At 40.2% G+C, this 15564-nt stretch overlaps 1 protein-coding gene across 1 annotated transcript in view; it reads left to right on the forward strand.

Moving 5' to 3' along the window:
* The first annotated feature begins 137 nt into the window (after positions 1-137).
* The window catches only part of LOC117291211 (alpha-N-acetylgalactosaminide alpha-2,6-sialyltransferase 2-like), a 38424-nt gene continuing 22997 nt past the window's right edge, over positions 138-15564 (forward strand). Inside the window, exons 1-2 of the mRNA XM_033772851.1 lie at positions 138-297; positions 2208-2379. Coding sequence (XP_033628742.1) covers positions 138-297; positions 2208-2379 — 332 coding nt within the window. The remainder of the gene's footprint in view (positions 298-2207; positions 2380-15564) is intronic.

Genomic DNA, 15564 nt, shown 5'->3' on the forward strand with positions numbered 1-15564 from the left:
AATTGCTGGTTGTTGTTGGTTTATTTATGATGGCAAACTACGCTGCTGTAAATGGGAGGTGCTGGAAGAATGCACACAGTACTTAAGTGACACCGCCATGCCCCCCTACTTGGAGCCAGTGGCAAGACAAATGCTACATGGTGCATGATGCCGACGTTACATGGGAAGAGGGCAAGCAGATTTGTGTTGAGTTGGGTGGGGTGATGGTTGTCCCTCAAGAAGAAGAGTTACAACACCTCCTCGCCATGTGCAGTTGCAGATGGTTATGGATTGGTTGCAACGACATTAAAACTGAAGGTTCGTACATATTTCTAAAAATTATGTTCAATTTATAGTCTGTACAATTTGTTTTACCACATGACCAATCTCCACTACAATGCACACATGCCATGCGGGGTGAGGAATAATCTGAAGTACAGTAATGCGGTTTTTATTAACGATGCATATTCAATTATTTTTTAGTGACACATCGACAATTTACCTTGAAACGCTTGCCTAAACATGGGAAACTTTTAGAAGTCAAGAAAGTTAAGAATTTATAATATTTTCAGAATTGAAACATTCAATTCAATTGAAAACCTGATAACAAAGTCCATCCATCACCGATCATCATCAAAAGATCATTTCCATAATTTTTGAAGAATCTGCAAATCACAGTTTATACAATCACTGCTTATTTCGATTGCCACATCAAAACAAACCATGATGAATCTGTAGATATTCCCTGACTAATATTAGCCCCCCTTTCTTTTCATTGACACTTGAATATGGAATTTATGGTTTTATGATTATTGAAAACTAGAAGTTGGAAAGTTTAGAATGTAATTTTTGTAAGCTCCCAATACACAGAGTTATATATAGAAACTGCAGTTAATAAGGGAATCGATGTGTGGTGAAGAGGTTTTCAACTAGTGGTTAATCCCAACGAGGCCTGGTTCTTGATAACTTTACCGAGACGAAGTCGAGGAAAATTATCAAGAACCAGGCCTCGGCGGGTTTAAACCACCAGTTGAAGATCGATTCAACACACTTTGATTCCCATTCACCAATACCTTTTTGGTAAAAAACATCAACACTTTTTTGGTCAAAAAGTAAAATTAATGCAAAAGTTATAGTTGTTCAACGATTTCTTTCAACACAGCACCCCTCCAGCTATGAAATGGTAAAGCCCTCCTGCCTTCGCGTGAACAACTCCTTATAAGGGGATGCTGTGCGCGTAGCGCGTATTAGACCGGGAACCCAGGGGGGTCAGCCTAGCTGGAAAGTTAACCAGTTTTCATGTATATAGCAATGGTCCATGTACATGCCTTAGTAAGGAAATGGACGTCTGGCAAGCACACTCTGGTGGGTGTGGTCATGGGGGCCTTGGGAAAGGGCCCAAAAATTGAGCTAGCTCAGCTGGAAAGTTAACCCGATGAAACCTCTTGGAACATGTTTGGCATAGTCCCAGGTATCGTGAATGGCCACTGCCAGATATTTTGGGTGGTGGGCGGGGCCAGCCAGACGTACATAACCAGTGCCCCCAAATTGAGCTATCTTAGCTGGAAAGTTAACCCGATGAAACCTCTGGTAACTTGATGAGTTGTGATCAATCAACACTCTAGCAATAATTATATTCAAGTCATAAAATATAATAACACAAACAAATATAATACAAAAAGTAGAATTTGTATAATTTTTTGTGCACAACTCTAAATACTTTATTACTTGATTACTTTTATCACAATACTGTCGCATACGCTTCACTCGTTCACAACACGATATGGGCGCCGCCATGACAGCTACGAGAGTAGACTTGTGGACAAGTCGTTTATGATCCCACGCGGTGAGATAGTCGAGTTGCAGCGAACTGCTGGTTGCGCGACTACTGCGAGCTGCCTGGAGTCGGGCAGCGCAGTAGTTGCGCAACCAGCAGTTCGCGCGCGGAGAGCACCGCTGCAACTCGACTATCTCACCGCGTGGGACAATAAACGACTTGTCCAAAAGTCTACTACGAGAGTGTACTCGGCACTGCACTAAAATCGACTACTTTCGCTTGGTGTGCGCAGGCACGGCATTACGTAATACTACCGTATATGGTAATGTGGAGCACGCCGGAGCTCCGAGACCGCCACACACCGGGATTTGCCAAAGTCGAGGAAATTGCATTTCGAGGAATAAGCAAATCACAGTAAAGAGATTTTTTGTGTTTGGTTGACTTGTTTCAGGTACCTGGGTGTGTCTGGATGGTGAAGGTACTATTGACGTGCAGGACAAGAGATGGAATGATGGTCAGCCAAATAATAATTACGGCAACCAAGATTGCGCTGCAAGCAGTGCTTCAGGCTGGCACGATGGGGATTGTGGATCAACACGCAAGATAGTCTGCCAGCGTCCCGCGTAAGCAGCACTGTTGCTCCTGTGAAAGGTTGCTCAATTATTTTACTGGGCAAAATGTACATATGAAGATTATTCAGGCACTTTGCCTTAAAATCTCTTGCAATACCTTGTCACATGTTCCCCGTAAACTTTGGAATGTAAATGAATTTGTGATTTATGTTATCTACTGTTCCCTGGAACTTTGGAATGTGAGGTAATGACGCAACTCGCTAAGAACGACGAACTAGTATCACGTAAACGCTTACTAAAAGGCCTAAGAAGGCTTCATGAATAAGGCCGCTGATCGGTATGATGCCTACGTGCAGAACTACGGTTACGGAGCAGACTGCACGCACTACGGCTGCTGTTCGGACGGTCCAATCGGATTACCCAGCACGGCGAATCGCAAGCTAAAACAAGCCCTCATAGTTCAACCTTGCCCGAATTTTTTACGTTTGGCATATGCTCCTCTAGGTCTTTCAGGTCTTTCAGGTACCGTCTTTGACTTCCCACTCTGAAAAAACTGTTGGGATGGCGTCAAGTTTTAGAATAACTTTTCTCTTCATGTCAAATGTGTGGTGTATTCCGAAAGCACGACGACTCGAAGTGTTCGCTGCATGCACAGCGCCGAAAAAGACGTCGGACCGGACGTTTATTGCTCTTGTGAGTCTGACTTTCGCGGCCCACAACCGCCTATACTTGGAATCTGCAGGAAACACAATCATGCAACCTGAACCCATCTTTAATTGTTTTGCTGCATCCTGCAGCATGACACCTGGTCGGCATTGCCGGAAAATACAATAAAAAACATTTTTCGCAACGTACAAACTCACGACTTGGACCATAAATGTACTTGCACGTACGTCTGTTGGATGTTCGATCGAGGCAAAGTCTGCCTCGATTGACGTCACAAAAGGGGTAGGCGGAGTCAGCCCCCCAAACAACTTTATCTATTTTTTTTTAACATCGTGACAAACAATTACTTAAAAAAATTGTTTTATTGTTCATAAGCATATACTCTTATGTTTGAAAGGAAAACAAATATATTTCCAGGTGACTTTTAAGACGTGGAAAGGGCGTTGGTTAGACACTTGGAACGAATTTAAGACGAATTCAAGCCGGGCAACTTGGGCCCTTGAGAAACCAGTGCATACCTAGAGTGCAAACAGAGGTATCTAGCACTACGTGTGTGCCACAGAGCTCAATGGGCAAAACTGACCTGTCTTGCAGCCGTTTCACCTCCGCCGAAACCAGTTTAAAATCTGTGAGTAAAATAGTTGACGCCAATCCTATTTAAGTAAGGTACGCATTTGTCAACGATCTTATCTATGATTTATTGGAAAAAGATAAACTATGATGTACATTTCAATATTTTAAGCATCCCTGCACACAAAAGATGAGTTTGTGGGAAATTTCAGGCTGACAGTAAAACTGTGTTGATCTAGTTTTGAGGTTGTTTAAAGAGTTTTGAGGTTTTTCAACCTCGTACAGCGAAGCAGCAACTGTTTCGGCTTCCTTGTACGAGGTTGAAAAACCTTGCTTCGACCCAAAGTACTTCTAAGTACTTTTATGTATGTGCACTACATGTATCTATGCAGTTCGTGAATTCAGAGCGGGCCGGTGCTTGCATAATTGACAAGGCTATCAAGTTCACTGAATACTAAGAGGCTAACAATTATTGCGTATGGGCCTATATCATTATTTCAATGAACAAAATCTGTGCTTCACATTATCAATAAAAGTACTCAAGAAATATCACACAATGTTTGTTATGGCAAGCTACATAGTTACATAATCATCCCAAGACTAATGACACATTAATGTGGGTTTTCTCCTTTAAAATGCCCAACTTCAGAATTAAAATAACAGAAATCAGATATTCTTTTAACTGATTTTAATTAATGTAGAAAAATGTACAAATTCTTTAGACCGTTGACATCATACTGGTCATGTTTCTTGTATCCAAATCCAATAACAGTTATTACTGTTATTTTGTGTAAATGGGAACCAGACTATTTTTCATTCCAGCCTCGTTTTTATTATATTGATTTGAATGGTTGAAAATCATCGACAAGGTCCACAATGGTTTGCGGGTTATGCATTTTTTATTTTATTTTTCAAAACAAACAACTGAAACTAAAAAACTCAGCAAAATATTTATTTAACAAGCCCTCTCTCTCTTGCTGTTAGGGTAAAACATGACAGAAATTGATCATTCATCAAAGAAGTTATGACTTTTAAATGTACTCATTTTGTAAGCTGCCCATGTAATACTTTCAGAAAGGCAGGGAAGAATAATGTAATAAAAGGGTAACGCCTCGTTCTTAAACGGCCGATTAAGACCGGCAGGATCTTGGCCGAGCGATAAAAAGGCCTTTATCGCACGGCCACGACCCTGCCGGTTTTGTACGGCTGTTTAAGAACAAGTCACTACACATTCGTAAATGCCATTTTGGCTAAAGACACTGGACACTATTGGTAATTGTCAAAGACATAGCCTTCACAGTTAGTGTATCTCAACATATGCATAAACTAACAAACATGTGCAAATTTGAGCTTAATCGGTTTTCGAAGTTGCGAGATAAGGATGAAAGAAGAAAAAAACACCCTTGTCACACGAAGTTGTGTGCTTTCAGATGCTTGATTTTGAGACCTCAAATTTTAAATCTGAGGTCTCGAAATCAAACTCGTCAAAATTTACTTCTTTCTGAAAACTACGTCACTGCAAAGGGAGCTGTTTTTCACAATGTTTTATAACAATCAACCTCTAATCAAGAGAGGTTTTATAATGACTATTTTGAGTAATTATCAATAGTGTCCACTGCCTTTAAAAGGCGCTCTGTAATTTTTTTTTATGTTTTCCCGACGTCGAACTCAGCATGTATGGTGTATTTCTATGAGACATGCATTTGTGCGCGTGATGCATCCTCGTATCCATGGGCTAAAATGGCAGGCGAGATCGATCACAACGGGATCATTTTACTCACCCTGCATGTTGTAAATATGTCAAAAACTACTCTCCTTAAGCCTTGGACATGCAGGTCGGCGCGTCAAGACCAATCTTGAAGTTGATCCTCTACTGGCCTCACTGCTTCCAGGTGAGGGTGACAAAGATGGCATGGAAGGAAGGCAGGGATGAAAAGTAGCCAAATATTATTTTAAAGACATGAAGGCACGCCACTCCATGAGACAGTCTGGATGTTTGTATGTGGGCGATTCCGTGAAAAGGTGGAATTTTCTTAGAAAAATGAAATTGCTCCCAGAATTGAATTTTTATCCTTATATCATTCCAAACATGTCCGGGGAATTTGTTTTATTCTGTTTGGATATTGTTAACTGTGTAAAAAAATACTTTTCCAATAGTGCACTTTGGTGGGGGAAAAAGTAATGTTTTTTATGGTTTTATCAATATGACCTATTTTTATAGTCAGTATCAATTTTCTTTAAACAAACTTTAAATGAGAGCAAGTATGGGCAGTATTCTTTCAGAAAAAATATGTAAAATTTCAATACAACTCAATGCACACTTGTGTCAACACTTGGTTTGAGGTACTCTCAGAGAGCGTAACGCGTGTTACCAAAACACACCCTTTTAAATATAATTACTAAACAACCTGGTTTCAACCTGGCACAGCACACAGTTTAAAAACTAAAATATTCCTGCCACGCTCCATGGCCTAGTAGGCAAATACAATGTGAATGAGGTGGAATTACTTAGCAAAGCAAAGGACATGTTGATGGAATGTATAAAAACCCACCCGTATTCACTGTGCGTAACATCGCACGACACGATGCCCCCGTACACTATCCGCATGCGGAGGCCGTCAGGCCGACAGCCTTGTAGCCTTGCTCAAGGCAGTCGAATTATTCACTCCGAAAAAAGACCGCCGCTGTATAAAAACCCACCCGTATTCACTGTGCGTAACATCGCACGACACGATGCCCCCGTACACTATCCACATACGGAGGCAGTCAGGCCGACAGCCTTGTAGGGTCTTTTCGGAGCGGCGTCTTTTCGGAGCGAATAATGCGACTGCCTTGAGCAAGGCTACGCGATTTTCGCAGAGCTCTCTCAGCTAAACCAGTTGATCTTTCACTTTTGTGTGAACATGGGGATCTAGCCTAGATATTCAGGTTTTATAATACAAAAGAGGAACACTGAAATCAAAGTAGTCTTGCAGTCAGAGAATGGAGAATGATGAAGGACCCTCAAAAGCGTAACACGTGTTACCGCGGAATTGCCCATGTATACATGGTTGATTATGTAACCACTGTTTGCTATAAGGACATACTACATTGAATAAACCAACCGGCTCTCACAGAGACATCACCTCAAATATTCAAGAAGGGAAAACTACATGGTGTATAAGTCAGACTTATAAACAACTAATGCTATGCATGTAGTGATGAGTATGACTTAGTGTAAAACTGTTTTAAAATGTGTTCTACGCACCGCAAGCTCAAAATAAATTACAATGCACTACAAGCAATATTTACTCAACTTCTCAAAGTTTCAAATTACCCATAACCAACCGTGATCCTTTCAAAAACTAACTCTGAACCAACCCGACCTTGCAACTTTAATCTCAACCAACCCTGACGATAATAATAATACAAAGCATTTACAGTGCGATATACAAAGAACAGAGCGCCTAACATTTACAAAGGGAGGGCAACAAAAACAAAACCAGACCAACGACAGGCTAATATAAAAACAAAAAGAGGAGCAAATTAGGATGGTTCTGGAAATAAAAATGTCTTTAGGAGGCGTTTACACAAAAAATCTCGACCCCTCAAAATTAACCCTATTACAAACACCGAACCCTGAAAATTAATTCCATGACCAAACCTAATTATGCAAAATAAGCCCAAACCTCGATCCTTTTTTAAATAAACCCTTACTGAACCAACCCTAACTCTCACTCACCCTGACCCCACAAAAACTACTCCTAATCAACCCGACCCCTCGATACTAGCCTTTCAGCTCAGTACACATCCAAAGTCAGACGGTAACTAACGGTTTCTTTTCTTTTTGAGACACACGGTACTGTATCTGTATCAATGGGGCTGTATTTTGTGTTCCACAATTCAAATTTGTTGCCCTACATGAAACTAAATCAGAATAGCAAAAAACTGTCCCCGTGTAGTTGTTTATTATCCTGGTACTTGTTCTATAAAGTATAGAGGTTTCCCATCATGACTAAAAAGTGATTGATACAAATAATACTTCTTATACAAAAAGGTTGTCGACTAGAATAGTTTCTTGACAAATTATGGCCCGGTCACACAGGCCCAGATAACGAGAACGAAAACGAGACAATAAAAATGCACGCCCTCGATTGGTTGAATAAGCGTTGGCGTATTTTGCGTGGAGCAATTCAACCAATCGAGGGCGTGCATTTTTATCGTTCACGTTTTCGTTAGTTTTCGTTGTAGTGTACAGGCCACACAGCGACAGTATGTCCATAGAAATTCTTAGGTTTTTATTTTGAATTTTGTGGGCAGTATTTGAGAAAAGCGGCTTATTTTTCCTGTCGCGTAATAGCTCTTTAATATTGTACATTTTGCTTCCATCTTGTCATGGAGATAATAGATTTACAATAAAAATGAACCAAAACAAAACAACAACTGGGCCAAAACAGTTATAAGTATTCTTTCTTTGAATGAAACAGTTTTTTTAACGAGTAATAATTTATGCGTAAAGGCCGAGTCACACTGCAGCGATAACGAAAACGATAATGACCACGACGCAAAGAGAACGCATTCTATTGGTTGAATTGCTCCACGCAGAATACGCACACGCTCATTCAACCAATGGAATGCGTTCTCTTTGCGTCGTTATCGTTCTCGTTCTCACTGCACTGGGACCGGGCCTGGGACCGTGAGTTTGTACGAGTTTGCAGAAAAACACTTTTTGAAATGTATCAACTCACGACTTGGACGTACATGTACTTTGCACGTGTGTTTACTATACGCATTGCAGGCAAAGTCTGCTTCGATTGACGTCACAAAAGGGGTAGGCGGAGTCAGCCCCTCAAACAACTTTATATATTTTTTAAACATATAAATCGGACAAACAATTACTAAAACAAATTGTTTAATTGTTCGTTAGCATATACTCTTATGTTTGAAAGAAAAAACATTCTATTTCCAGATGACTTTAAATCTAATTAAATCATCAAATATAAAACATCTTGTTTCAGCATACCAGGCTTATACACATTCACAGAGCTGCAAACTTTCCGTGGTTTTGCAGAAAGGCCCCGTGATTTTGCCCAACATAGTGCTAGCCAGAGGGGTTTCTGTGTCTTTTGGAAACCCCACCCACCCGTCTGTGCTGGTGCAAATTTTAACTCCGTCACTGTTATATTTTGGCGGTAATCGACCTGGGTCGACCCGGTGTGGCGGTTTCAGTTATCTGCCGTGTTCAGTTTTCCGGGTGACGTAGTCGGACATATCAACACGTTGTTCGAACGGTTTTAGCTTTCCGGCGTGTTCAGTTTTCCGGGTGACCTGTCAGATACCGCCGCGAGTACCCTGGCGAGTACTGTTGTTCTCTCAGCGATGACCCCCAAATTGTTTATATTACGATTCTTTTCTGTGTAGTCACATAATCTCTTGCCCCATCTTTACATGTATTCATGGCTACAACTTTAGGCAGGTCACACACTGCTTGCATAAAAAACAACTCATACGATCCACGCGTTTGCCGCTAGTTGCCGCTAGTTGTGGACGCCGTCATGACAGCTACCGGAGGGTAATGGATGACTCAATACGGCACTAAAAATGGACTACTTTCGCTTGCTGTGCGCAGGCATCGCATGACGTAATGCTACCGTATTTGGTCATTCGGAAAACTGAACACAGCGGAAAGTTGAAACCGCCACACCGGCAGTGCTCACTCGCCCTCTCGTGGTGACAGCATGCACTAGGGGCTGTCCCGGGTGAGCCCCGTCAAAGCTATTCGAACGTACCGGGACAGACCGGGGTCGACCCAGGGAAGCTAAACGAACGCACCCAAAGACGAAGAAATCCACGAGAAGTGTAAGATGCCTGTTGTCACCATGATCAAGTGAGATCGTGCTCCTCTTTTCCTTGTCGATGTGTTACACCATAGAGCTATAGTTCTTTGTGTAATACCCATCTCGGGTCACGTGACGCTGGTAGCGCAATCGATCAATTTTATTATCCAGTGCAAAGTTCAGAACTAAATGGAATAATAAGGTACCCATGTGACACGTACAGGCCTATCAGATTCGGCGTACTACACACTCACGTCTCGTGCGTTCACGTAATGGTACAGACCTATACGAAAATTATTTTAGCATGTAAACGTATTTTCGCGACATTGTTTTACTAATTTCTCAACAACTACAGTACCTCAGCAAATAATATTTTAAGGGGAGCTTTCTAATGTTAGCTTTAAACTGTGTAAGTTTACTGTAAATCTGTGGAAATTGTGTTTTGTGTTACAAAAGGTTCCAGTACCTATGAAGTAGAATTTATAATATATATATCTATAAGCATGATGATATATGCAAATAATATGACAATTATGTTGATAGCCCCTTTTACCGATCACCGGTCCAAAGGAGTGCCACAAGAAAATGTTCTGCCTAAATCATGCAGGCACATCAGAGATTTTCTGATACAAACGGACCAGTTTAAAGTCTGTATATTTAGTGAAACATTAACCAACAAGTGCAGTATTGGTTTCACCCAACAATACATTTATCCAAAATGTTTACAGTGGGAATTATGCAAGTAGGTGACGCTGTAACCATGACTACAATTGTCCTTCCTCGAAAGCTAAACAAATAAAAAGGTCGGAGTCTACTGATAATATGCATGCATTACGTTTTTTTAATGGGTACATGCGTACAAGGACACGTGAAGAAGGTCAAGTTGTAATTGTCCATTCAATAAACGTTTATTCCATACTCTCGTTGGGAAAAAAAACAATGCGAGCATATTGTCACATTTTTCAAGAGACAGCACACAACGTTGAGTCTTTACCATTTCATTGAGTGCTACTAACGATACTAAATAGAGCTCCTAATATCGACACGACTCTAAGCAGTAGTGATGGGGAACAGACGCAATGAACAAACCGCCGTACAATCCACTGATCTCACGGCAGACTTCAGGGTGCGACACACGGTAACAAGGGTGGGATTGTGCGTCCTATGTTGCCTCGTCTTACTAACCCTTAATGGTGTGGGTATTATTTATACCACAACCAGCGTGAATCCGTACCAACGGTGAGTAACCACATTCTGTAAAATGTGTATATATATAGGTGAATTTTAAACTGTATTGTGTTGTTCACTTTACTGTTCATGTCACAAACCATATTGATCGAAACAAAGGTCATTTAAAAACAAACATTGAGTACCACAACTGCTTATTTCGGCTGCAGTGATAGACAAAATAGGATGTGCAATACAAGCTTAATAATTACAAGACTAATGATATTTAAATAAAAAACGACACTAATACTTTTGTATAAATAAGAACATGGTAATTGTTTGCTCTTTTATAAAACAAGTGTATTTTTTTATTAAATGCCTATCCTTGTGAAATCATGCCAATGTTAAATTTGCATCGGGGATAAAGAATATTAATTTTTGGTTTTTACCCATACACCTTAACTATTGTTTACTCTGTTACTTTTCCGTTTTACAAAATATATTACACAACAACATCAGTAAACAGTATTGTCCAAAGGCCCACACTTCGTGTAACACAACTTATATATATATAAAAAAAAAACTGAAAATTTAGGTTCAATCGGTCATCGGAGTCGGGAGAAAATAATACCCACCCTTGTTTCCGCATGTTTCGCCGTGTCATGACATGTGTTTGTATTAAATCCGTTATTCTCGATATCGAGAATTGATATATTATTGTTTTAATGTTTTCTCAAAAAGTAAAGCATTTCATGGAATAATATTTCAAGGGAAGTCTTTCACCATTACCTTCTGTAAACCCTGTAAGTTATTTGTAAATCTGTGAACTTTTAGTTTTTGTTCTGTTCAGAAAGTGTCCAATGGCTTTAAGCCTGGTTTGGTCTTGGGTTATAATCCTACACATGGTGTAGGGTTCACAGCATTAAATTGTCATTTAATTTATATTCACAGAATAGCAAGCGTTCTTCGTGGAGAGTATCCAGAATCGATTACATCTGTCAGGTAAATTTAAGATTAAAGGCACTGCTTGATATGTGTGGTAATTGTCAAAAAGCAGACTTCTCATTGGTGTATCTCAACATAATTATATGCATAAAATAACAAATCTGTGAACATTTGAACTCAATTGGTCACTGAAGTTGCGAGATAGTAATGAAAGAAAAAACCCTTCTCACAAGAAGTTGTGTGCTTTCAGATGCTTGATTTCGTGACCTCAAAATCGAATTCTGAGGTTTCGAAATCAAACTCGTGGAAAATCTTTTTCGAAAACCACGTCACTTCAGAGGGAGCCGTTTCTCAAAATGTTTTATACTGGGTGCGTTCGTTTAACTTCCCTAGGTCATCCCCGGTCTGCCCTGGTGCCTTCGAATAGCTTTTGACGGCATTCCAGGAGCTTACCCAGGTCAGCCCCCTGTGCCCTGCTTGTGGAGTGGGTCACTTTGGGGCTGGCCCCAGGTAAACGAGTCACCACGAGAGCAGGGAGTTGTCGTTCGTTTAGCTCTTGCCAGGGGCTCACACGAGTATCAACCTCTCTCCATTACTCGTTACCAAGTAAGGTTTATGCTTATAATCATTTCGAGTAATTACCATTCATAAATACCTCAGACGGTTTCGCTATTCTATTGTTGGAGAGCATGTCACGTGGGGTGTTTAAACCGTTGATAATGACCAGTGTTTATAACCGGTTGCCCGCGCTAGTCTTGATGCAAGACGTTTCTTGTTACGGGCAATGCAGGCGCAGCTGTCGGTGATTTTGCCGCGCTGTGTGTGAAAGGAAAACCAGCGAATATGCACCAAGACTATGCGCGCTTGCGAACGAACGGAACCGGAAAACACACGCGTACAGACAACGTACATGTACATTCAACACGTATGACCATACCATAGCGGTGGAATACAGAGCTCAAGCACTCGGAAACGGATAAGTTTTACAGAGTTTCTTACTTTATTACGCCTTTTCAAGGCAGTGGACACTATTGGTAATTACTCAAAATAATTATTAGCATAAAACCTTACTTGGTAATGTAGAGACACGGTAAGGAGAGCCGATCCTCTAAATTAATAAAGGACGAGCATTCGCCAAAATACAATCAATATTAACAATAAACTAGACATCAAGTGTTTGTGAACAAACACAGAGCTGTTCCTTTTTAATTTTCAAGGTTCAAGGGGTCTATAATTGAAAAGAAACTGAAGATCGGTTGCATGGTTCTTGAGATATGGTCCCACTTCCGGTTGACCCGGAAGTAGAGGTCAACTTGAGGTGACGGTTTTTCAAAATTAATCTCCAATCCCCAAGGAGCCTTTAATAACAATCAGTCTAAAATCGGCCGTGTACTTCTTGAGATATGGTCCCACTTCCGGTTGAGCCGGAAGTAGAGGTCAACTTGAGGTCACGATTTTTCAAAGTTAATGTTTAACGCCCAAGGAGTCAAAAAATGAAAAAAGTTTGAAAATCGGTTATATAGCACTTGAGATATGGTCCCACTTCCGGTTAACCCGGAAGTAGAGGTCAACTTGAGGTCACGGGTTTTCAAAATTAATCTTGAATCCCCAAGGACACTACAAACAGGGTAAGAATCCGCCGTGAACTTCTTGAGTTATGGTGCTACAAAGATTTCCCAATTAAATATGCAAATGAGGGTCACGTGGTTAATTAACTAAGAATTTTAAAACTTTTTTGTTAGAGTAAAGCTTATGTTCTAAGCTTCAACTTGATATATGATTTAACTCTTTTGACCTTATGGTTTAGGAGCTAAGGAATGAACAAAAACGTGTACAAATGCTATGGGGTTTTAGGCGGAAACAAAGAATAATAATAATAACTAGACATTAGGTGTTTGTGAACAAACACAAAGCTGTTCCGTGTTCTTTTGCTTGGATTATAAGCTAAAATTACCAAGGAGTCTATCATTGAAAAAAAGAAGAAAATGCTGAATGAGTTTTGGTGCCACTTCCGGTTGACCCGGAAGTAGAGGTCGACATGGGGTCATGGTAACCTAAGGCTAACCTCCAATGTCCAAGGAGTCTCTAACTGAGAACAGTTTTAAAATCGATATTGCCACATTTTGGGTTGACCCGGAAGTAGAGGTCAACTTGAGGTCACGTTATGTTCAAGCAGTGAATCCAGGTATTCTGCTCAATTTCTGCATTTTTATAAAGCAAAATGTTTTGCCTATTTATTATAAGCAGCTCTATACAAATGACCCACTCAACCACAAGAGAAACGTCAGCATAATAAAATCGCTGCTTTTGTATTCCTACCAAAGAGTTTTTGTATGTCATGGTATAATTTCCTAAAAGAAGGCGAAATACTTGAATTAGTTTAGTCAAATGGTCCCCGGCGCAAACAAGGTGACTTCACCCGTAAATGAGTCCAAATCCCAGGCGTTCTATTTTCGTCGTCCACGGTCGTCGCCTGAAACGAACCCGGTCAACTCGGTCCCAAACCAACTCGGTCCCAGTCATACGTTGACAGTTTTTCACTCATTTCTCAAAAACGAACCCGGTCAACTCGGTCCCAAACCAACTCGGTCCCAGTCATACGTTGACAGTTTTTTCACTAATTTCTCAAAAACTACAACACCACAGCAAGTAATATTTTAAGGGAAGCTTTCAACTATCATTATCTTCAAACTGTTTAAGTGTAGTGTAAATCTGTGGACACGATGGTGTGTCGTCGTCGTCAAAAACCCCCATTCAATTACGCACGTTCGTTTGAACGAAATCCCTAAACCTTCGTACTTTGTCGCGTGCAAAGTATATGGGCCCGGAACTCGGTTAGATTGTTATGGGTTCTGAACGATGGTAGGAAAACAGAATGAGTAGACTTTCTCTCAAGAAGTCACAACTCATGATAGTTACATACTGTATGGCATTTACCATAATGAATGTTTAACAATAACATGGAAGTGACTGCATCCAGTTATGTTCAAACGCCTAGACTCATCTCAAGAAGTCACAACTCATGATAGGTACATACTGTATGGCATTTACCAAAGAGAATATTTCACAATAACATGAAAGTGACTGCATCAAAATTACAAATTAAAAAATTCAAATGAAGACCACGTGGTTAATTAATGAAGAATTTTAACACTTTTTTGTTAGAGTAAAGCTTATGTTCTAAGCTTCAATTTGATATATGATTTAACTATTTTATCCTCATATTTTAGGAGTAGGGGCCTAAACAAAAACGCTGTACAAACGCTATGGGGTTTTAGGCGGAAACAAAGAATAATAATAATAAAAACTAGACATTAGGTGTTTGTGAACAAACACAAAGCTGTTCCGTGTTCTTTTGCTTGGATTATGAGCTAAAATGACCAAGGAGTCTATCATTGAAAAAAAGAAGAAAATGCTGAATGAGTTTTGGTGCCACTTCCGGTTGACCCGGAAGTAGAGGTCGACATGGGGTCATGGTTTTTCAAATTTAATCTCCAATCCCCAAGGAGTCTTAAACTACAAACAGTCTAAAAAACGGCAGTTTACTTCTTGAGATATGGTGCTACAAAGATTTCCCGATTAAATTTGCAAATATGGGTCACGTGGTTAATTAATTACGATTTTTAACATTTTTGGGGTCGGTGGTTTGATGTTTGATCTAGTACGATTTGATTTCACAGAACTCTCAACCACCAAACTCTGCGCTTATGATCACCATTTTCCGCTTACTGTGTTTTTCAAACATCATCGTGTCATGCATGCACACATGTTATGTTGGGCTAACAATTGAGAAAAAGAAAAGGCAACACTATCGATATAAAGATAAGAATCTAACTTAAATATTATAAAAAGAAATATTTTTTTAGTTTTGGGGGCTAAAAAAAATTGTATCCGTGCTCAGATGCGAACTCGCATGTATCAGTGAAGTAAGCACGACTGATGACCACTATGGCTATGAGGGTCAATGCAATATCTGAGGGTTTACATGTATCTATATCAACAGAGGGGATATGATCCGGCGAAATAATTCTCGTGTCATGATTTTGCGAACATTGTCACTAAATATGAACTC

This window comes from Asterias rubens, chromosome 1, assembly GCF_902459465.1.
Source record: "Asterias rubens chromosome 1, eAstRub1.3, whole genome shotgun sequence".
In the NCBI taxonomy this organism is placed as follows: domain Eukaryota; kingdom Metazoa; phylum Echinodermata; class Asteroidea; order Forcipulatida; family Asteriidae; genus Asterias; species Asterias rubens.